The 21,292-nt window shown below is 37.1% G+C and overlaps 1 protein-coding gene across 1 annotated transcript in view; it reads right to left on the bottom strand.

Annotated features, from left to right (window-relative positions):
• LOC139470044 (mucin-3B-like) overlaps positions 1 to 21,292 on the bottom strand; it is a 191,389-nt gene that overhangs the window by 118,347 nt on the left and 51,750 nt on the right. Inside the window, exons 61-102 of the mRNA XM_071252333.1 lie at positions 21,019 to 21,218; positions 20,534 to 20,803; positions 20,232 to 20,319; positions 19,463 to 19,555; positions 18,711 to 18,895; positions 18,200 to 18,463; positions 17,733 to 17,820; positions 17,471 to 17,533; positions 15,214 to 15,285; positions 14,643 to 14,842; positions 14,151 to 14,420; positions 13,849 to 13,936; positions 13,383 to 13,475; positions 12,855 to 13,054; positions 12,363 to 12,632; positions 12,061 to 12,148; positions 11,595 to 11,687; positions 11,066 to 11,265; positions 10,574 to 10,843; positions 10,272 to 10,359; positions 9,747 to 9,899; positions 9,218 to 9,453; positions 8,726 to 8,995; positions 8,424 to 8,511; positions 7,988 to 8,050; positions 7,429 to 7,628; positions 6,937 to 7,206; positions 6,635 to 6,722; positions 6,151 to 6,267; positions 5,586 to 5,785; positions 5,094 to 5,363; positions 4,784 to 4,879; positions 4,344 to 4,464; positions 3,815 to 4,050; positions 3,323 to 3,592; positions 3,021 to 3,108; positions 2,496 to 2,648; positions 1,967 to 2,166; positions 1,475 to 1,744; positions 1,173 to 1,260; positions 722 to 799; positions 193 to 392 (exon numbers count right to left, since the gene is read on the bottom strand). Of these exons, the coding sequence (XP_071108434.1) occupies positions 193 to 392; positions 722 to 799; positions 1,173 to 1,260; positions 1,475 to 1,744; positions 1,967 to 2,166; positions 2,496 to 2,648; positions 3,021 to 3,108; positions 3,323 to 3,592; positions 3,815 to 4,050; positions 4,344 to 4,464; positions 4,784 to 4,879; positions 5,094 to 5,363; positions 5,586 to 5,785; positions 6,151 to 6,267; positions 6,635 to 6,722; positions 6,937 to 7,206; positions 7,429 to 7,628; positions 7,988 to 8,050; positions 8,424 to 8,511; positions 8,726 to 8,995; positions 9,218 to 9,453; positions 9,747 to 9,899; positions 10,272 to 10,359; positions 10,574 to 10,843; positions 11,066 to 11,265; positions 11,595 to 11,687; positions 12,061 to 12,148; positions 12,363 to 12,632; positions 12,855 to 13,054; positions 13,383 to 13,475; positions 13,849 to 13,936; positions 14,151 to 14,420; positions 14,643 to 14,842; positions 15,214 to 15,285; positions 17,471 to 17,533; positions 17,733 to 17,820; positions 18,200 to 18,463; positions 18,711 to 18,895; positions 19,463 to 19,555; positions 20,232 to 20,319; positions 20,534 to 20,803; positions 21,019 to 21,218 (6,938 nt within the window). The remainder of the gene's footprint in view (positions 1 to 192; positions 393 to 721; positions 800 to 1,172; positions 1,261 to 1,474; positions 1,745 to 1,966; positions 2,167 to 2,495; positions 2,649 to 3,020; positions 3,109 to 3,322; positions 3,593 to 3,814; positions 4,051 to 4,343; positions 4,465 to 4,783; positions 4,880 to 5,093; positions 5,364 to 5,585; positions 5,786 to 6,150; positions 6,268 to 6,634; positions 6,723 to 6,936; positions 7,207 to 7,428; positions 7,629 to 7,987; positions 8,051 to 8,423; positions 8,512 to 8,725; positions 8,996 to 9,217; positions 9,454 to 9,746; positions 9,900 to 10,271; positions 10,360 to 10,573; positions 10,844 to 11,065; positions 11,266 to 11,594; positions 11,688 to 12,060; positions 12,149 to 12,362; positions 12,633 to 12,854; positions 13,055 to 13,382; positions 13,476 to 13,848; positions 13,937 to 14,150; positions 14,421 to 14,642; positions 14,843 to 15,213; positions 15,286 to 17,470; positions 17,534 to 17,732; positions 17,821 to 18,199; positions 18,464 to 18,710; positions 18,896 to 19,462; positions 19,556 to 20,231; positions 20,320 to 20,533; positions 20,804 to 21,018; positions 21,219 to 21,292) is intronic.

Below are 21,292 nucleotides of genomic sequence, written 5' to 3'. Positions count from 1 at the left end.
TTCACTTACACACTGTTTCTGTACAAACAAACATTAAGAGGCCAATTTTCTTGGTGGTCATGTTTTCCTTAATTCAATATTCTCGTGCCTGTAGGTTATTATATGTACCATTCATTCCATCAGGTTTTATCCACACTGAAAAATGTTTTGTACATTGTCTTCTCATTTAGCACATGCTCTCTATTGACATACCTGAGGGTTTGTGGTTTCCTTAGATGGCACTGAAGTGAAGATTGTTTTAGATGTGACTTTGACTGTGTCAACAAAAGGTGAGTCCTCCAATGGAATTTCCGAGAGAGGGTTGTCTGTATTACCGACTGGGGAGGGTGTCGGTGCTGGTGATGGGTTCTCACTTGAGTCCATAAGATCAATCTTGTCACATGGAGTCGTTCCTGTAAATATGCAATACATCCGTGAGTTACAAAATCCTCTGTAACTATATTTTAAAACAGATTGTATGTGTTCACTATATTCAAACTAACTAACACAGCACATAGTGGATATTACAACCAAAACTACATTAATCAGATCAACCATATCACAACTAAGCACATCCTAGCTAAGGCTATCATTCTAGTCTATTATCCATTTACAAAGAGAAATAATGGCATAATTGTGAAGGGCAGTGAGTATTCTTTGTGATAAAGCATTGTAAATTGATGCACTATACAATCTTCACTCCTGATGAATTGCATATAACAGTCAACAGAATTTAATTTACCCGTTGTTGTTCCACTGGTTGTTGTTCCACTTGTAGTTGTTGTACCACTGGTTGTCGTTGTTCCACTTGTAGTTGTTCCTGATGAAAATAATTGAAATATGTATCCCCCTTTGGAGTCTGTATTCTGTTGACTTTAGATACTACATTTAATAATCCTTATCTTCTGACATTATATTTGATTTCTTTTCCAAAACAGTGATGATTAATCCTCTTTCGAGCGTTAAACAACAAACAAATCTGACAATGCCAGGATAGTGTACAAGTGGACTCTTTAAACATGATATTTTTGAAAAAGGTTTTAGTTTTAATGATTCAAAGTGACTTCTTTTAAGTATCTTTCATGAATTAATGTTAAACTGGGTTTACTTCAATCACATTGATTGTTGCATTCTTTTCCAGAAATATGGATTAGGGACATCCTTAAACACAAAGCTAATATTTACATCCTTACCAGTTGTCTCGTGCTCGCATATGACAATTTCAGATACACTACTAGAACTCGGCACAAGAATGTCTGATACTGGACCATTGACGGGAACCTGAAAATTAAGAAGCAATTTACAGTTTTCATCTAATCATCTTATGTCTTAAAACACAAATTGAAAAGGAAAGCTTACTCTCAAAAAGTATTAATTTGGAAAACATCAGCAAATTAGTACAAAGGAAGATCAGGTTTTTCTGAAGAAATAACTTAAAAAGAACTAAGAATCACTCTTCTTAGGTGTAGCATCTAAACATTAAAGAAATGATTACTTCAAAAGTAGTAGAATCTGTTGGATCTGGAGTGCCCTCAATCTTTTGGAAGACTTCAGGTTTCTTTTCTCCAGAAGGCCTTTCCACTGTGACTGGATTTTCACTTGGTGTAATTTTCACGGTAGTGAGGAAAACAGGTTGGCCCCCAATCGTGCCACTGGTACTGCTGGAGGTATCAACTGGTGTATCATTGACTGTGAAGCCATCAGGTTTCTTGTCGGTTACCAAGATAATCTCATCAGTTGAAGGTTTGACAGGGAACTCAGTCACCTGAGGAGTTCAAAGAAATACTTTATTACCTTCACTTACACACTGTTTCTGTACAAACAAACATTAAGAGGCCAATTTTCTTGGTGGTCATGTTTTTCTTAATCCAATATTCCCGTGCCTGTAGGATATTATATGTACCATTCATTCCATCAGGTTTTATCCACATTGAAAAATGTTTTGTACATTGTCTTCTCATTTAGCACATGCTCTCTACTGACATACCTGAGGGTTTGTGGTTTCCTTAGATGGCACTGAAGTGAAGATTGTTTTAGATGTGACTTTGACTGTGTCAACAAAAGGTGAGTCCTCCAATGGAATTTCCGAGAGAGGGTTGTCTGTATTACCGACTGGGTAGGGTGTCGGTGCTGGTGATGGGTTCTCACTTGAGTTCATAAGATCAATCTTGTTACATGGAGTCGTTCCTGTAAATATGCCATACATCCATGAGTTACAAAATCCTCTGTTACTATATTTTAAAACAGGTTGTATGTGTTCACTATATTCAAACTAACTAACCCAGCACATAGTGGATATTACAACCAAAACTACATTAATCAGATCAACCATATCACAACTAAGCACATCCTAGCTAAGGCTATCATTCTAGTCTATTATCCATTTACAAAGAGAAATAATGGCATAATTGTGAAGGGCAGTGAGTATTCTTTGTGATAAAGCATTGTAAATTGATGCACTATACAATCTTCACTCCTGATGAATTGCATATAACAGTCAACAGAATTTAATTCACCCGTTGTTGTTGTTCCACTGGTTGTCGTTGTTCCACTGGTTGTTGTTCCACTTGTAGTTGTTGTACCACTTGTAGTTGTTGTACCACTTGTGGTGGTTGTTCCACTTGTGGTGGTTGTTCCACTGGTTGTCGTTGTTCCACTTGTAGTTGTTCCTGATGAAAATAATTGAAATATGCATCCCCTTTGGAGTCTGTATTCTGTTGACTTTAGATAGTACATTTAATAATCCTTATCTTCTGACATTATATTTGATTTCTTTTCCAAAACAGTGATGATTAATCCTCTTTCGAGCGTTAAACAACAAACAAATCTGACAATGCCAGGATAGTGTACAAGTGGACTCATTAAACATGATATTTTTGAAAAAGGGTTTAGTTTTAATGATTCAAAGTGACTTCTTTTAAGTATCTTTCATGAATTAATGTTAAACTGGGTTTACTTCAATCACATTGATTGTTGCATTCTTTTCCAGAAATATGGATTAGGGACATCCTTAAACACAAAGCTAATATTTACATCCTTACCTGTTGTCTCGTGCTCGCATATGACAATTTCAGATACACTACTAGTACTCGGCACAAGAATGTCTGATACTGGACCATTTACGGGAACCTGAAAATTAAGAAGCAATTTACAGTATTCATCTAATCATCTTATGTCTTAAAACACAAATTGGAAAGGAAAGCTTACTCTCAAAAAGCATTAATATGGGAAACATCAGCAAATTAGTACAAAGGAAGATCAGGTTTTTCTGAAGAAATAACTTTAAAAAAACTGAGAATCACTCTTCTTAGGTGTAGCATCTAAACATTAAAGAAATGATTACTTCAAAAGTAGTAGAATCTGTTGGATCTGGAGTGCCCTCAATCTTTTGGAAGACTTCAGGTTTCTTTTCTCCAGAAGGCCTTTCCACTGTGACTGGATTTTCACTTGGTGTAATTTTCACGGTAGTGAGGAAAACAGGTTGGCCCCCAATCGTGCCACTGGTACTGCTGGAGGTATCAACTGGTGTATCATTGACTGTGAAGCCATCAGGTTTCTTGTCGGTTACCAAGATAATCTCATCAGTTGAAGGTTTGACAGGGAACTCAGTCACCTGAGGAGTTCAAAGAAATACTTCATTACCTTCACTTACACACTGTTTCTGTACAAACAAACATTAAGAGGCCAATTTTCTTGGTGGTCATGTTTTCCTTAATCCAATATTCTCGTGCCTGTAGGGTATTATATGTACCATTCATTCCATCAGGTTTTATCCACACTGAAAAATGTTTTGTACATTGTCTTCTCATTTAGCACATGCTCTCTATTGACATACCTGAGGGTTTGTGGTTTCCTTAGATGGCACTGAAGTGAAGATTGTTTTAGATGTGACTTTGACTGTGTCAACAAAAGGTGAGTCCTCCAATGGAATTTCCGAGAGAGGGTTGTCTGTATTACCGACTGGGGAGGGTGTCGGTGCTGGTGATGGGTTCTCACTTGAGTCCATAAGATCAATCTTGTCACATGGAGTCGTTCCTGTAAATATGCCATACATCCGTGAGTTACAAAATCCTCTTTAACTATATTTTAAAACAGATTGTATGTGTTCACTATATTCAAACTAACTAACACAGCACATAGTGGATATTACAACCAAAACTACATTAATCAGATCAACCATATCACAACTAAGCACATCCTAGCTAAGGCTATCATTCTAGTCTATTATCCATTTACAAAGAGAAATAATGGCATAATTGTGAAGGGCAGTGAGTATTCTTTGTGATAAAGCATTGTAAATTGATGCACTATACAATCTTCACTCCTGATGAATTGCATATAACAGTCAACAGAATTTAATTTACCCGTTGTTGTTCCACTGGTTGTTGTTCCACTGGTTGTTGTTCCACTTGTAGTTGTTGTTCCACTTGTAGTTGTTCCTGATGAAAATAATTGAAATATGTATCCCCCTTTGGAGTCTGTATTCTGTTGACTTTAGATACTACATTTAATAATCCTTATCTTCTGACATTATATTTGATTTCTTTTCCAAAACAGTGATGATTAATCCTCTTTCGAGCGTTAAACAACAAACAAATCTGACAATGCCAGGATAGTGTACAAGTGGACTCTTTAAACATGATATTTTTGAAAAAGGTTTTAGTTTTAATGATTCAAAGTGACTTCTTTTAAGTATCTTTCATGAATTAATGTTAAACTGGGTTTACTTCAATCACATTGATTGTTGCATTCTTTTCCAGAAATATGGATTAGGGACATCCTTAAACACAAAGCTAATATTTACATCCTTACCTGTTGTCTCGTGCTCGCATATGACAATTTCAGATACACTACTAGAACTCGGCACAAGAATGTCTGATACTGGACCATTGACGGGAACCTGAAAATTAAGAAGCAATTTACAGTTTTCATCTAATCATCTTATGTCTTAAAACACAAATTGAAAAGGAAAGCTTACTCTTAAAAAGTATTAATTTGGAAAACATCAGCAAATTAGTACAAAGGAAGATCAGGTTTTTCTGAAGAAATAACTTAAAAAGAACTAAGAATCACTCTTCTTAGGTGTAGCATCTAAACATTAAAGAAATGATTACTTCAAAAGTAGTAGAATCTGTTGGATCTGGAGTGCCCTCAATCTTTTGGAAGACTTCAGGTTTCTTTTCTCCAGAAGGCCTTTCCACTGTGACTGGATTTTCACTTGGTGTAATTTTCACGGTAGTGAGGAAAACAGGTTGGCCCCCAATCGTGCCACTGGTACTGCTGGAGGTATCAACTGGTGTATCATTGACTGTGAAGCCATCAGGTTTCTTGTCGGTTACCAAGATAATCTCATCAGTTGAAGGTTTGACAGGGAACTCAGTCACCTGAGGAGTTCAAAGAAATACTTTATTACCTTCACTTACACACTGTTTCTGTACAAACAAACATTAAGAGGCCAATTTTCTTGGTGGTCATGTTTTTCTTAATCCAATATTCTCGTGCCTGTAGGATATTATATGTACCATTCATTCCATCAGGTTTTATCCACATTGAAAAATGTTTTGTACATTGTCTTCTCATTTAGCACATGCTCTCTACTGACATACCTGAGGGTTTGTGGTTTCCTTAGATGGCACTGAAGTGAAGATTGTTTTAGATGTGACTTTGACTGTGTCAACAAAAGGTGAGTCCTCCAATGGAATTTCCGAGAGAGGGTTGTCTGTATTACCGACTGGGGAGGGTGTCGGTGCTGGTGATGGGTTCTCACTTGAGTTCATAAGATCAATCTGGTTACATGGAGTCGTTCCTGTAAATATGCCATACATCCATGAGTTACAAAATCCTCTGTTACTATATTTTAAAACAGGTTGTATGTGTTCACTATATTCACACTAACTAACCCAGCACATAGTGGATATTACAACCCAAACTACATTAATCAGATCAACCATATCACAACTAAGCACATCCTAGCTAAGGCTATCATTCTAGTCTATTATCCATTTACAAAGAGAAATAATGGCATAATTGTGAAGGGCAGTGAGTATTCTTTGTGATAAAGCATTGTAAATTGATGCACTATACAATCTTCACTCCTGATGAATTGCATATAACAGTCAACAGAATTTAATTCACCCGTTGTTGTTGTTCCACTGGTTGTCGTTGTTCCACTGGTTGTTGTTCCACTTGTAGTTGTTGTACCACTTGTAGTTGTTGTACCACTTGTGGTGGTTGTTCCACTTGTGGTGGTTGTTCCACTGGTTGTCGTTGTTCCACTTGTAGTTGTTCCTGATGAAAATAATTGAAATATGCATCCCCCTTTGGAGTCTGTATTCTGTTGACTTTAGATAGTACATTTAATAATCTTCTGACATTATATTTGATTTCTTTTCCAAAACAGTGATGATTAATCCTCTTTCGAGCGTTAAACAACAAACAAATCTGACAATGCCAGGATAGTGTACAAGTGGACTCATTAAACATGATATTTTTGAAAAAGGGTTTAGTTTTAATGATTCAAAGTGACTTCTTTTAAGTATCTTTCATGAATTAATGTTAAACTGGGTTTACTTCAATCACATTGATTGTTGCATTCTTTTCCAGAAATATGGATTAGGGACATCCTTAAACACAAAGCTAATATTTACATCCTTACCTGTTGTCTCGTGCTCGCATATGACAATTTCAGATACACTACTAGTACTCGGCACAAGAATGTCTGATACTGGACCATTGACGGGAACCTGAAAATTAAGAAGCAATTTACAGTATTCATCTAATCATCTTATGTCTTAAAACACAAATTGGAAAGGAAAGCTTACTCTCAAAAAGCATTAATATGGGAAACATCAGCAAATTAGTACAAAGGAAGATCAGGTTTTTCTGAAGAAATAACTTTAAAAAAACTGAGAATCACTCTTCTTAGGTGTAGCATCTAAACATTAAAGAAATGATTACTTCAAAAGTAGTAGAATCTGTTGGATCTGGAGTGCCCTCAATCTTTTGGAAGACTTCAGGTTTCTTTTCTCCAGAAGGCCTTTCCACTGTGACTGGATTTTCACTTGGTGTAATTTTCACGGTAGTGAGGAAAACAGGTTGGCCCCCAATCGTGCCACTGGTACTGCTGGAGGTATCAACTGGTGTATCATTGACTGTGAAGCCATCAGGTTTCTTGTCGGTTACCAAGATAATCTCATCAGTTGAAGGTTTGACAGGGAACTCAGTCACCTGAGGAGTTCAAAGAAATACTTCATTACCTTCACTTACACACTGTTTCTGTACAAACAAACATTAAGAGGCCAATTTTCTTGGCGGTCATGTTTTCCTTAATCCAATATTCTCGTGCCTGTAGGGTTTTATATGTACCATTCATTCCATCAGGTTTTATCCACATTGAAAAATGTTTTGTACATTGTCTTCTCATTTAGCACATACTCTCTACTGACATACCTGAGGGTTTGTGGTTTCCTTAGATGGCACTGAAGTGAAGATTGTTTTAGATGTGACTTTGACTGTGTCAACAAAAGGTGAGTCCTCCAATGGAATTTCCGAGAGAGGGTTGTCTGTATTACCGACTGGGGAGGGTGTCGGTGCTGGTGATGGGTTCTCACTTGAGTTCATAAGATCAATCTTGTCACATGGAGTCGTTCCTGTAAATATGCCATACATCCGTGAGTTACAAAGTCCTCTGTTACTATATTTTAAAACAGGTTGTATGTGTTCACTATATTCAAACTAACTAACACAGCACATAGTGGATATTACAACCAAAACTACATTAATCAGATCAAACATATCACAACTAAGCACATCCTAGCTAAGGCTATCATTCTAGTCTATTATCCATTTACAAAGAGAAATAATGGCATAATTGTGAAGGGCAGTGAGTATTCTTTGTGATAAAGCATTGTAAATTGATGCACTATACAATCTTCACTCCTGATGAATTGCATATAACAGTCAACAGAATTTAATTTACCCGTTGTTGTTCCACTGGTTGTTGTTCCACTGGTTGTTGTTCCACTTGTAGTTGTTGTACCACTTGTTGTGGTTGTTCCACTTGTAGTTGTTCCTGATGAAAATAATTGAAATATGTATGCCCCTTTGGAGTCTGTATTCTGTTGACTTTAGATAGTACATTTAATAATCCTTATCTTCTGACATTATATTTGATTTCTTTTCCAAAACAGTGATGATTAATCCTCTTTCGAGCGTTAAACAACAAACAAATCTGACAATGCCAGGATAGTGTACAAGTGGACTCATTAAACATGATATTTTTGAAAAAGGTTTTAGTTTTAATGATTCAAAGTGACTTCTTTTAAGTATCTTTCATGAATTAATGTTAAACTGGGTTTACTTCAATCACATTGATTGTTGCATTCTTTTCCAGAAATATGGATTAGGGACATCCTTAAACACAAAGCTAATATTTACATCCTTACCTGTTGTCTCGTGCTCGCATATGACAATTTCAGATACACTACTAGTACTCGGCACAAGAATGTCTGATACTGGACCATTGACGGGAACCTGAAAATTAAGAAGCAATTTACAGTTTTCATCTAATCATCTTATGTCTTAAAACACAAATTGGAAAGGAAAGCTTACTCTCAAAAAGCATTAATATGGGAAACATCAGCAAATTAGTACAAAGGAAGATCAGGTTTTTCTGAAGAAATAACTTAAAAAGAACTAAGAATCACTCCACTTAGGTGTAGCATCTAAACATTAAAGAAATGATTACTTCAAAAGTAGTAGAATCTGTTGGATCTGGAGTGCCCTCAATCTTTTGGAAGACTTCAGGTTTCTTTTCTCCAGAAGGCCTTTCCACTGTGACTGGATTTTCACTTGGTGTAATTTTCACGGTAGTGAGGAAAACAGGTTGGCCCCCAATCGTGCCACTGGTACTGCTGGAGGTATCAACTGGTGTATCATTGACTGTGAAGCCATCAGGTTTCTTGTCGGTTACCAAGATAATCTCATCAGTTGAAGGTTTGACAGGGAACTCAGTCACCTGAGGAGTTCAAAGAAATACTTCATTACCTTCACTTACACACTGTTTCTGTACAAACAAACATTAAGAGGCCAATTTTCTTGGTGGTCATGTTTTCCTTAATCCAATATTCTCGTGCCTGTAGGGTATTATATGTACCATTCATTCCATCAGGTTTTATCCACATTGAAAAATGTTTTGTACATTGTCTTCTCATTTAGCACATGCTCTCTACTGACATACCTGAGGGTTTGTGGTTTCCTTAGATGGCACTGAAGTGAAGATTGTTTTAGATGTGACTTTGACTGTGTCAACAAAAGGTGAGTCATCCAATGGAATTTCCGAGAGAGGGTTGTCTGTATTACCGACTGGGGAGGGTGTCGGTGCTGGTGATGGGTTCTCACTTGAGTCCATAAGATCAATCTTGTCACATGGAGTCGTTCCTGTAAATATGCCATACATCCATGAGTTACAAAATCCTCTGTTACTATATTTAAAAACAGGTTGTATGTGTTCACTATATTCAAACTAACTAACCCAGCACATAGTGGATATTACAACCAAAACTACATTAATCAGATCAAACATATCACAACTAAGCACATCCTAGCTAAGGCTATCATTCTAGTCTATTATCCATTTACAAAGAGAAATAATGGCATAATTGTGAAGGGCAGTGAGTATTCTTTGTGATAAAGCATTGTAAATTGATGCACTATACAATCTTCACTCCTGATGAATTGCATATAACAGTCAACAGAATTTAATTCACCCGTTGTTGTTGTTCCACTGGTTGTCGTTGTTCCACTGGTTGTTGTTCCACTTGTAGTTGTTGTACCACTTGTAGTTGTTGTACCACTTGTGGTGGTTGTTCCACTTGTGGTGGTTGTTCCACTGGTTGTCGTTGTTCCACTTGTAGTTGTTCCTGATGAAAATAATTGAAATATGCATCCCCTTTGGAGTCTGTATTCTGTTGACTTTAGATAGTACATTTAATAATCCTTATCTTCTGACATTATATTTGATTTCTTTTCCAAAACAGTGATGATTAATCCTCTTTCGAGCGTTAAACAACAAACAAATCTGACAATGCCAGGATAGTGTACAAGTGGACTCATTAAACATGATATTTTTGAAAAAGGGTTTAGTTTTAATGATTCAAAGTGACTTCTTTTAAGTATCTTTCATGAATTAATGTTAAACTGGGTTTACTTCAATCACATTGATTGTTGCATTCTTTTCCAGAAATATGGATTAGGGACATCCTTAAACACAAAGCTAATATTTACATCCTTACCTGTTGTCTCGTGCTCGCATATGACAATTTCAGATACACTACTAGTACTCGGCACAAGAATGTCTGATACTGGACCATTGACGGGAACCTGAAAATTAAGAAGCAATTTACAGTATTCATCTAATCATCTTATGTCTTAAAACACAAATTGGAAAGGAAAGCTTACTCTCAAAAAGCATTAATATGGGAAACATCAGCAAATTAGTACAAAGGAAGATCAGGTTTTTCTGAAGAAATAACTTAAAAAAAACTGAGAATCACTCTTCTTAGGTGTAGCATCTAAACATTAAAGAAATGATTACTTCAAAAGTAGTAGAATCTGTTGGATCTGGAGTGCCCTCAATCTTTTGGAAGACTTCAGGTTTCTTTTCTCCAGAAGGCCTTTCCACTGTGACTGGATTTTCACTTGGTGTAATTTTCACGGTAGTGAGGAAAACAGGTTGGCCCCCAATCGTGCCACTGGTACTGCTGGAGGTATCAACTGGTGTATCATTGACTGTGAAGCCATCAGGTTTCTTGTCGGTTACCAAGATAATCTCATCAGTCGAAGGTTTGACAGGGAACTCAGTCACCTGAGGAGTTCAAAGAAATACTTCATTACCTTCACTTACACACTGTTTCTGTACAAACAAACATTAAGAGGCCAATTTTCTTGGCGGTCATGTTTTCCTTAATCCAATATTCTCGTGCCTGTAGGGTTTTATATGTACCATTCATTCCATCAGGTTTTATCCACATTGAAAAATGTTTTGTACATTGTCTTCTCATTTAGCACATGCTCTCTACTGACATACCTGAGGGTTTGTGGTTTCCTTAGATGGCACTGAAGTGAAGATTGTTTTAGATGTGACTTTGACTGTGTCAACAAAAGGTGAGTCCTCCAATGGAATTTCCGAGAGAGGGTTGTCTGTATTACCGACTGGGGAGGGTGTCGGTGCTGGTGATGGGTTCTCACTTGAGTCCATAAGATCAATCTTGTCACATGGAGTTGTTCCTGTAAATATGCCATACATCCATGAATTACAAAATCCTCTGTTACTATATTTAAAAACAGGTTGTATGTGTTCACTATATTCAAACTAACTAACCCAGCACATAGTGGATATTACAACCAAAACTACATTAATCAGATCAAACATATCACAACTAAGCACATCCTAGCTAAGGCTATCATTCTAGTCTATTATCCATTTACAAAGAGAAATAATGGCATAATTGTGAAGGGCAGTGAGTATTCTTTGTGATAAAGCATTGTAAATTGATGCACTATACAATCTTCACTCCTGATGAATTGCATATAACAGTCAACAGAATTTAATTTACCCGTTGTTGTTCCACTGGTTGTTGTTCCACTGGTTGTTGTTCCACTTGTAGTTGTTGTACCACTTGTTGTGGTTGTTCCACTTGTAGTTGTTCCTGATGAAAATAATTGAAATATGTATGCCCCTTTGGAGTCTGTATTCTGTTGACTTTAGATAGTACATTTAATAATCCTTATCTTCTGACATTATATTTGATTTCTTTTCCAAAACAGTGATGATTAATCCTCTTTCGAGCGTTAAACAACAAACAAATCTGACAATGCCAGGATAGTGTACAAGTGGACTCATTAAACATGATATTTTTGAAAAAGGGTTTAGTTTTAATGATTCAAAGTGACTTCTTTTAAGTATCTTTCATGAATTAATGTTAAACTGGGTTTACTTCAATCACATTGATTGTTGCATTCTTTTCCAGAAATATGGATTAGGGACATCCTTAAACACAAAGCTAATATTTACATCCTTACCTGTTGTCTCGTGCTCGCATATGACAATTTCAGATACACTACTAGTACTCGGCACAAGAATGTCTGATACTGGACCATTGACGGGAACCTGAAAATTAAGAAGCAATTTACAGTATTCATCTAATCATCTTATGTCTTAAAACACAAATTGGAAAGGAAAGCTTACTCTCAAAAAGCATTAATATGGGAAACATCAGCAAATTAGTACAAAGGAAGATCAGGTTTTTCTGAAGAAATAACTTTAAAAAAACTGAGAATCACTCTTCTTAGGTGTAGCATCTAAACATTAAAGAAATGATTACTTCAAAAGTAGTAGAATCTGTTGGATCTGGAGTGCCCTCAATCTTTTGGAAGACTTCAGGTTTCTTTTCTCCAGAAGGCCTTTCCACTGTGACTGGATTTTCACTTGGTGTAATTTTCACGGTAGTGAGGAAAACAGGTTGGCCCCCAATCGTGCCACTGGTACTGCTGGAGGTATCAACTGGTGTATCATTGACTGTGAAGCCATCAGGTTTCTTGTCGGTTACCAAGATAATCTCATCAGTTGAAGGTTTGACAGGGAACTCAGTCACCTGAGGAGTTCAAAGAAATACTTCATTACCTTCACTTACACACTGTTTCTGTACAAACAAACATTAAGAGGCCAATTTTCTTGGCGGTCATGTTTTCCTTAATCCAATATTCTCGTGCCTGTAGGGTTTTATATGTACCATTCATTCCATCAGGTTTTATCCACATTGAAAAATGTTTTGTACATTGTCTTCTCATTTAGCACATACTCTCTACTGACATACCTGAGGGTTTGTGGTTTCCTTAGATGGCACTGAAGTGAAGATTGTTTTAGATGTGACTTTGACTGTGTCAACAAAAGGTGAGTCCTCCAATGGAATTTCCGAGAGAGGGTTGTCTGTATTACCGACTGGGGAGGGTGTCGGTGCTGGTGATGGGTTCTCACTTGAGTCCATAAGATCAATCTTGTCACATGGAGTCGTTCCTGTAAATATGCCATACATCCGTGAGTTACAAAATCCTCTGTTACTATATTTAAAAACAGGTTGTATGTGTTCACTATATTCAAACCAACTAACACAGCACATAGTGGATATTACAACCAAAACTACATTAATCAGATCAACCATATCACAACTAAGCACATCCTAGCTAAGGCTATCATTCTAGTCTATTATCCATTTACAAAGAGAAATAATGGCATAATTGTGAAGGGCAGTGAGTATTCTTGTGATAAAGCATTGTAAATTGATGCACTATACAATCTTCACTCCTGATGAATTGCATATAACAGTCAACAGAATTTAATTTACCCGTTGTTGTTCCACTGGTTGTTGTTCCACTGGTTGTTGTTCCACTTGTAGTTGTTGTACCACTTGTTGTGGTTGTTCCACTTGTAGTTGTTCCTGATGAAAATAATTGAAATATGTATGCCCCTTTGGAGTCTGTATTCTGTTGACTTTAGATAGTACATTTAATAATCCTTATCTTCTGACATTATATTTGATTTCTTTTCCAAAACAGTGATGATTAATCCTCTTTCGAGCGTTAAACAACAAACAAATCTGACAATGCCAGGATAGTGTACAAGTGGACTCATTAAACATGATATTTTTGAAAAAGGGTTTAGTTTTAATGATTCAAAGTGACTTCTTTTAAGTATCTTTCATGAATTAATGTTAAACTGGGTTTACTTCAATCACATTGATTGTTGCATTCTTTTCCAGAAATATGGATTAGGGACATCCTTAAACACAAAGCTAATATTTACATCCTTACCTGTTGTCTCGTGCTCGCATATGACAATTTCAGATACACTACTAGTACTCGGCACAAGAATGTCTGATACTGGACCATTGACGGGAACCTGAAAATTAAGAAGCAATTTACAGTATTCATCTAATCATCTTATGTCTTAAAACACAAATTGGAAAGGAAAGCTTACTCTCAAAAAGCATTAATATGGGAAACATCAGCAAATTAGTACAAAGGAAGATCAGGTTTTTCTGAAGAAATAACTTAAAAAAAACTGAGAATCACTCTTCTTAGGTGTAGCATCTAAACATTAAAGAAATGATTACTTCAAAAGTAGTAGAATCTGTTGGATCTGGAGTGCCCTCAATCTTTTGGAAGACTTCAGGTTTCTTTTCTCCAGAAGGCCTTTCCACTGTGACTGGATTTTCACTTGGTGTAATTTTCACGGTAGTGAGGAAAACAGGTTGGCCCCCAATCGTGCCACTGGTACTGCTGGAGGTATCAACTGGTGTATCATTGACTGTGAAGCCATCAGGTTTCTTGTCGGTTACCAAGATAATCTCATCAGTTGAAGGTTTGACAGGGAACTCAGTCACCTGAGGAGTTCAAAGAAATACTTCATTACCTTCACTTACACACTGTTTCTGTACAAACAAACATTAAGAGGCCAATTTTCTTGGCGGTCATGTTTTCCTTAATCCAATATTCTCGTGCCTGTAGGGTTTTATATGTACCATTCATTCCATCAGGTTTTATCCACATTGACAAATGTTTTGTACATTGTCTTCTCATTTAGCACATACTCTCTACTGACATACCTGAGGGTTTGTGGTTTCCTTAGATGGCACTGAAGTGAAGATTGTTTTAGATGTGACTTTGACTGTGTCAACAAAAGGTGAGTCCTCCAATGGAATTTCCGAGAGAGGGTTGTCTGTATTACCGACTGGGGAGGGTGTCGGTGCTGGTGATGGGTTCTCACTTGAGTTCATAAGATCAATCTTGTTACATGGAGTTGTTCCTGTAAATATGCCATACATCCGTGAGTTACAAAATCCTCTGTTACTATATTTTAAAACAGGTTGTATGTGTTCACTATATTCAAACTAACTAACCCAGCACATAGTGGATATTACAACCAAAACTACATTAAGCAGATCAGACATATCACAACTAAGCACATCCTAGCTAAGGCTATCATTCTAGTCTATTATCCATTTACAAAGAGAAATAATGGCATAATTGCGAAGGGCAGTGAGTATTCTTTGTGATAAAGCATTGTAAATTGATGCACTATACAATCTTCACTCCTGATGAATTGCATAAAACAGTCAACAAAATTTAATTCTTTAATAGCTGAGAATATATGTATCGAATATAGTAATGTATAACCTGTTGTTGGCTTTGTTGTTGGCGTTGTTGTTGATGTTGGAGCTTCCGTTGTCTGACCGCCTGATGTACCCTCTATGCATGAAAATAAAATTGACACACAAACTCTAGGCGGGTTACTATAAGGAGACACCCAAAGACATGCAACCTAAATACATATCATCTTGCAGTGACCATTGCGATCTCATCAACAATCTGCATTCACTCTTGTGATCAGATTTCTTTTAAAAAACAATGTCATGAAGCCACAGTCTAAGTGGATCGCTGGCACAAAACATTCATCGTCTTGATGATACTATCCTGTCTCATTTGATTAGAACAAAGTACGTCAGAGTAAATCAAATAGCTCGTGGCCTCACATAGTAAAAAGTTCAAAATAAAAATTGTTCACACACTATATTTCAATTTAATATCATTACGCTTTAAAACACTAAGGTCCAGGTTTGTTTTTCTGCCCAATTGAAGTCTTTATCTGGGTACGGAAACAGGCCCCATAGTCTGTAATCATGTCGTCATAACTAGTAAAATCGATATTACTGCAATCATGCAGTTTATACTCAGTGGTATGAGTCTTTACTGGTCAAAAGTTATACCCCATGGAAGAATTAAGCTTGTTTTGGAAACAAGCACATGACAGCATGGTGCCTGTCTGGTGCGACGTTTCGCCTCATGGTGCAATGTCCGTGAAATTGTTTTATGGAGCTTTTTTCGATGTAAGAATAAAGCTTCAGCATGAACACTACGGTTCTGTTATCTTAGATGGAAATGGCTGATGTCAAGAACTGGCTGTGACCGTCGTTATAAGCTCTGTCATGCAGGTGTGATTTGAGCTTAGGATATTGAGAAAATTCAGAGCTAAGATAGGTGAAGATAAGCTACAAGAACACCTGAAAGGAGCTATTCGGGGTTTTTCCTTGATAGCTTATCTCAACCGGCGTAGTTCTGTGGCATAACTTTGCTCATGGACAAATTTGCCATCTTTGCACGTCATTACTATGTCCTTACTCTACAGAAAATCAGAATCCAAGAGTTATCCAACTTACCCCATCCACCCGGGGACGAGGCCAAATTTTTCCACTATTTCTTCTGAAGTTGTGACTAAGTGATGGACCCATGTTTTATCCTGGGTTACAATTCGCAAAAATGCAGGATTTTGCTGGTGGCTGATCCAAAGTGACTGTATATGTTCCGCTTAGTCAGCTTCTGATCTGCGGTCAACATTCTGGGTATCTATCTCTGGACAGCTTCACCATAAGAAGCGTTTCACTTAATATGGATTGTAGTGACCCAACAATGATTTTAGGAATGTATGATAAATAGTAATACTTTGGTGAGCCAAAACCATACATATCAATGATAACTAAATCAAATGGTGTTTTGTATATCAAGTTGTCCATAAACAAGACGAATTAATAGAAATGTCTGCAAATCGATTTCTAAGAAACGACACGTGCATATAATAAAATTAGTTTTGCCATTGCCAAGCGTAAAACTTAATACGTCAGAGAGGCAGATAACAAAGGATCTTGGTGAGGTGAAATGGGGTTAACGTCGCGTCCAAGATTCTTGCACTTATATAGCGACGTGCATGCTGGCTGCGTGTGTGTGACTGACGATGTATAGTGCTAGCACACTGAGATACCATGCCGCAGTTTAACACTAATACCCCAGTCAGACACAGTATACTGACTCCGAGCCGACCGGTCCTTCCTTGTTTTAGCCCCTTAATGCCGAGCGCCACACAGGGTAACAACAAGTACCATCTTTTAAAGTCTTTTGGTATGACGAGGCGGGGAATCGAACCCCGAACTTTCCGCTCTCCGGGCGGACGCTCACTAGACCACAGAGGCGGTCAGAGGATCTTGGTAAATGCCTTAATCAATTTTGATATGTAAGACGAATTCTCTCCGTTGAAGCTCACATGGACTAACTTCGGGCTGCATACTGTATTTTTAAAATGCTGTATTTTTAAAAATCATTTTATTCCATACTCGCTCAATGTATGTCAATCTACATAGAAGTTTATGTTTAACCCAGAAACACTGATCAAAGTGCCTTATGAACAGAACCATCATTTGCCATATGTGGTCATGTGACAGAGATAATACTGTGAATATATTATTGACTGGCATATTAAAAAGTAGTTAACACCTTTTGAACACTACTGGGCTTGCCAACGCCACAGGGAGTCTCTAGAAATGACAAATGTTTGGTGCAATCTCAACATTTTACATTTTCTAGCCATATACTATGTGCTCACCAGTAGTCGTTGTTGAGGTTGAAGTTGTTCCACTTGTGGTTGTTCCACTTGTTGTTGTTGTTCCTACAGCAAATATCAAACACATAATACATTTTTTTCATAATGCTAAGATATTTGACAATCCGAAACAATCCGAAATGGTTCGTTGGTGAACTTACTCAATAAACTACTTTTAGTCCGCCTCAATGTAGATTACATGATTTGTAAATACATCTCATACTTGACAAAATAATGATACTTTCAAAACATTCGTTGTATTTACCTGTTGTTTCATGTTCACAGATATCAATACTGGAAACTGTCGCGCTTTTTGGCACAATGATGCTTTCAACAGGTCTGTTGAGACGGAACTGTTGATAAGGAACAACTGTTATTAGTAAACCAGGCGTGCGATAAAACTCGCTGTCAACCAAGAAATACCATCATTGTATAAAAATATAAGCAATAATTACTGACAACGTATTCCCTCTCTGGGATTCTGGAATAGACTCCAGTTTGTGTCTTAGGAGTCAGCTAGCATGAAATATTGCCTGGCTCTCATCGTTTATCATTGTGCCCCAGTGGTGGTGATCAGACACTTGCTCTCATTCACTCGCTTGCTTGGTTCAGTCTTGATTATCATCAGCCCGCGGTGATACAGCTGAAATATTGCTGACTGAGACGTAAACTTAACACTGAATATCCACTTTTTTTTATAATGTAAACACTTCATTACAAAATTCTTCTTACCTTATATATATTGGGTTTAACTGATTCTCCTGTGACCTTTTCAAATACGGCTACTATCATCTCAAGTCCAGCGGGCACGACCGTAACCTCGGTGCTTCCTCTAGCAATATCGACAGTTGTTATGAAAACAGAAAGTCCGTCTTTTGTTCCTTGGACAACTTTTGTCGAATCGACTGGAACGTTGTTTACTTTAATGTCTTTTGAATCTCCGTTTGTAAATAGGGTTATTTCATCCGTACCAGGATCCACTGTAAAGGATTTTTCCTGGGGAAAATAGAGATACAAATTATCCAGTATTCTGTATGACATTATATACGATTTTGTCATCCAGATACAATATAATTGAAAACTTGGAGATCTTTCTATTTCGTAGAATCAATGGGCGACAGTGTAGCCAAATTGTTACATTTTAGGGGGTTACAAGTTCACTACCCGAGTTCGATTCAATGGATCTGTCATATCGATTATCACATAAAAACATTACTCACTCACTCGCTCATAGTTTCAGTACCTGATCGGTTGATGTCTTGGGTTCTAAAGGCACATAGATGTTTTCTTCTGTGGAAGTTACAGAATCCACCAGTGGTTTACCACTGAGGGTAATTTCTTCCAGGGTGGCTGTAACTTCAGCAGGAGTTGGTGCAGTGGAACCATCTGTAGGTTTCATTAAGTCACTCTTCTCACAAGGTGTTGTTCCTAAATGCAACAGCAAAATCATTGCGAATTATCTTCGATACAAGTTGTTATGAATCAATGAATCAGGAAGAAGGAGTGCAAAGAAATGTATTATATCAAATTTAATCAGATAAATGAGACCCTGATCGTACCACGACGTTCATTGCGTATCATCGTGTCATGTCAAGACTCGATTGTGTGCACGTACGTAGTTGGAATGTTGAACAACAAACACTGCTCTAAAGATTCTACACATTTGGTCTGATGGCAACTATAAGTACAAGGAAATATGCCATAATATTCATCTATTCATATAAGTGATTGAGCTTCTCTTTATATGTGTTTGTTTGTTTGTTTGTAGTTGAACGCCTCATAAATTTTCCAGCTGTATGACGACGGTCTGTAAATAATCGAGTCTGGACCAGACTCATCATGAACATCGATCCCATAATCGCCTTTTACGGCAAGCATGGGTTGCTGAAGACCTATTCTACCCCGGAATCCTAACGGTATAAAACTCTCCACATTGTTTTTAATCCATTCCAAGAATATAAAAGGACATTGTGAGGAAGCTGTATCATGGTATACCTGTTGTTCCACTTGTAGTAGTTGTTCCACTTGTGGTAGTTGTTCCACTTGTAGTTGTTCCACTTGTGGTAGTTGTTCCACTTGTCGTTGTACCTTAGTAAATTTAAATGAATAACTCATGATAGATGTATATGTCTTTATCTTTTTATAACATGTTGATCAATATAGTTGAGCACAACATTTTGGTTGTAGATATAAATGATAGATAATCTGGTTCTCGATTTCACTAGTGGCGTCTTATGAGTCTAAAAATGTAAGATAATAAATAAATTTGTAAGTCTTAAAATATCAGTTCATATATATGTTTGTGAGTCTTAAAATCTAAGTTAATGGACAAGTTTTAATTTTACACCTATATATGAATATTTCAATTGACTAGAACCTTTAAGTACTCTCCGCAGGGATTGGTCCTACCGGATTGGGTGGTCAGTTTCGGTGACATGGTTGATTTTACACGTAATAATACCCTGACGAAGTTAATCGTTCTTCTTAAAGGCGTTACACACCAAATAAACAAACCCGACAAGGCCAGAATATTGTGAAAGTGCACACATTGAATAATTAAACATGAATTGTATCAGAAATTTTCAGTGTTAATGACTCCATGTATTTTTTTTTTAATTTGTATCTGTAGTAGAGAGTTCTCTGAAATCAGAGGGATGGTTGCTTGCAGAAATATCATATCCTTAAGTTTCAAGCAAAAATTATATTCCCAAGAACCATAAATTAAGGATATCCTTAAACACAAAGTCAATATATGTAGTCTTACCTGTTGTCTCGTGCTCGCATATGACAATTTCAGATACACTACTAGTACTCGGCACAAGAATGTCTGATACTGGACCATTGACGGGAACCTGAAAATTAAGAAGCAATTTACAGTTTTCATCTAATCATCTGATGTCTTAAAACACAAATTGGAAAGGAAAGCTTACTCTTAAAAAGTATTAATTTGGAAAACATCAGCACATTAGTACAAAGGAAGATCAGGTTTTTCTGAAGGAATAACTTAAAAAGAACTGAGAATCACTCTTCTTAGGTGTAGCATCTAAACATTAAAGAAATGATTACTTCAAAAGTAGTAGAATCTGTTGGATCTGGAGTGCCCTCAATCTTTTGGAAGACTTCAGGTTTCTTTTCTCCAGAAGGCCTTTCCACTGTGACTGGATTTTCACTTGGCGTAATTTTCACGGTAGTGAGGAAAACAGGTTGGCCCCCAATCGTGCCACTGGTACTGCTGGAGGTATCAACTGGTGTATCATTGACTGTGAAGCCATCGGGTTTCTTGTCAGTTACCAAGATAATCTCATCAGTTGAAGGTTTGACAGGGAACTCAGTCACCTGAGGAGTTCAAAGAAATACTTCATTACCTTCACTTGCACACTGTTTCTGTACAAACAAACATTAAGAGGCCAATTTTCTTGGTGGTCATGTTTTTCTTAATCCAATATTCTCGTGGATATCATATGTACCATTCATTCCATCAGGTTTTATCCACATTGAAAAATGTTTTGTACATTGTTTTCTCATTTAGCACATGCTCTCTACTGACATACCTGAGGGTTTGTGGTTTCCTTAGATGGCACTGAAGTGAAGATTGTTTTAGATGTGACTTTGACTGTGTCAACAAAAGGTGAGTCCTCCAATGGAATTTCCGAGAGAGGGTTGTCTGTATTACCGACTGGGGAGGGTGTCGGTGCTGGTGATGGGTTCTCACTTGAGTCCATAAGATCAATCTTGTCACATGGAGTCGTTCCTGTAAAGATTCATACATTCTTGAGTCGGGTGAACGCAAAATATCATTTCATTCTTCCATTCATTCAGAAAAGG

The sequence above is a fragment of the Haliotis cracherodii genome, unplaced genomic scaffold (genome assembly GCF_022045235.1).
Source record: "Haliotis cracherodii isolate W230 unplaced genomic scaffold, xgHalCrac1.p SCAF_20, whole genome shotgun sequence".
Taxonomy (NCBI): Eukaryota; Metazoa; Mollusca; class Gastropoda; order Lepetellida; family Haliotidae; genus Haliotis; species Haliotis cracherodii.
The sequence above is the reverse complement of the archived record's forward strand: the minus strand, read 5'-3'. Positions and strand labels throughout refer to the sequence as shown.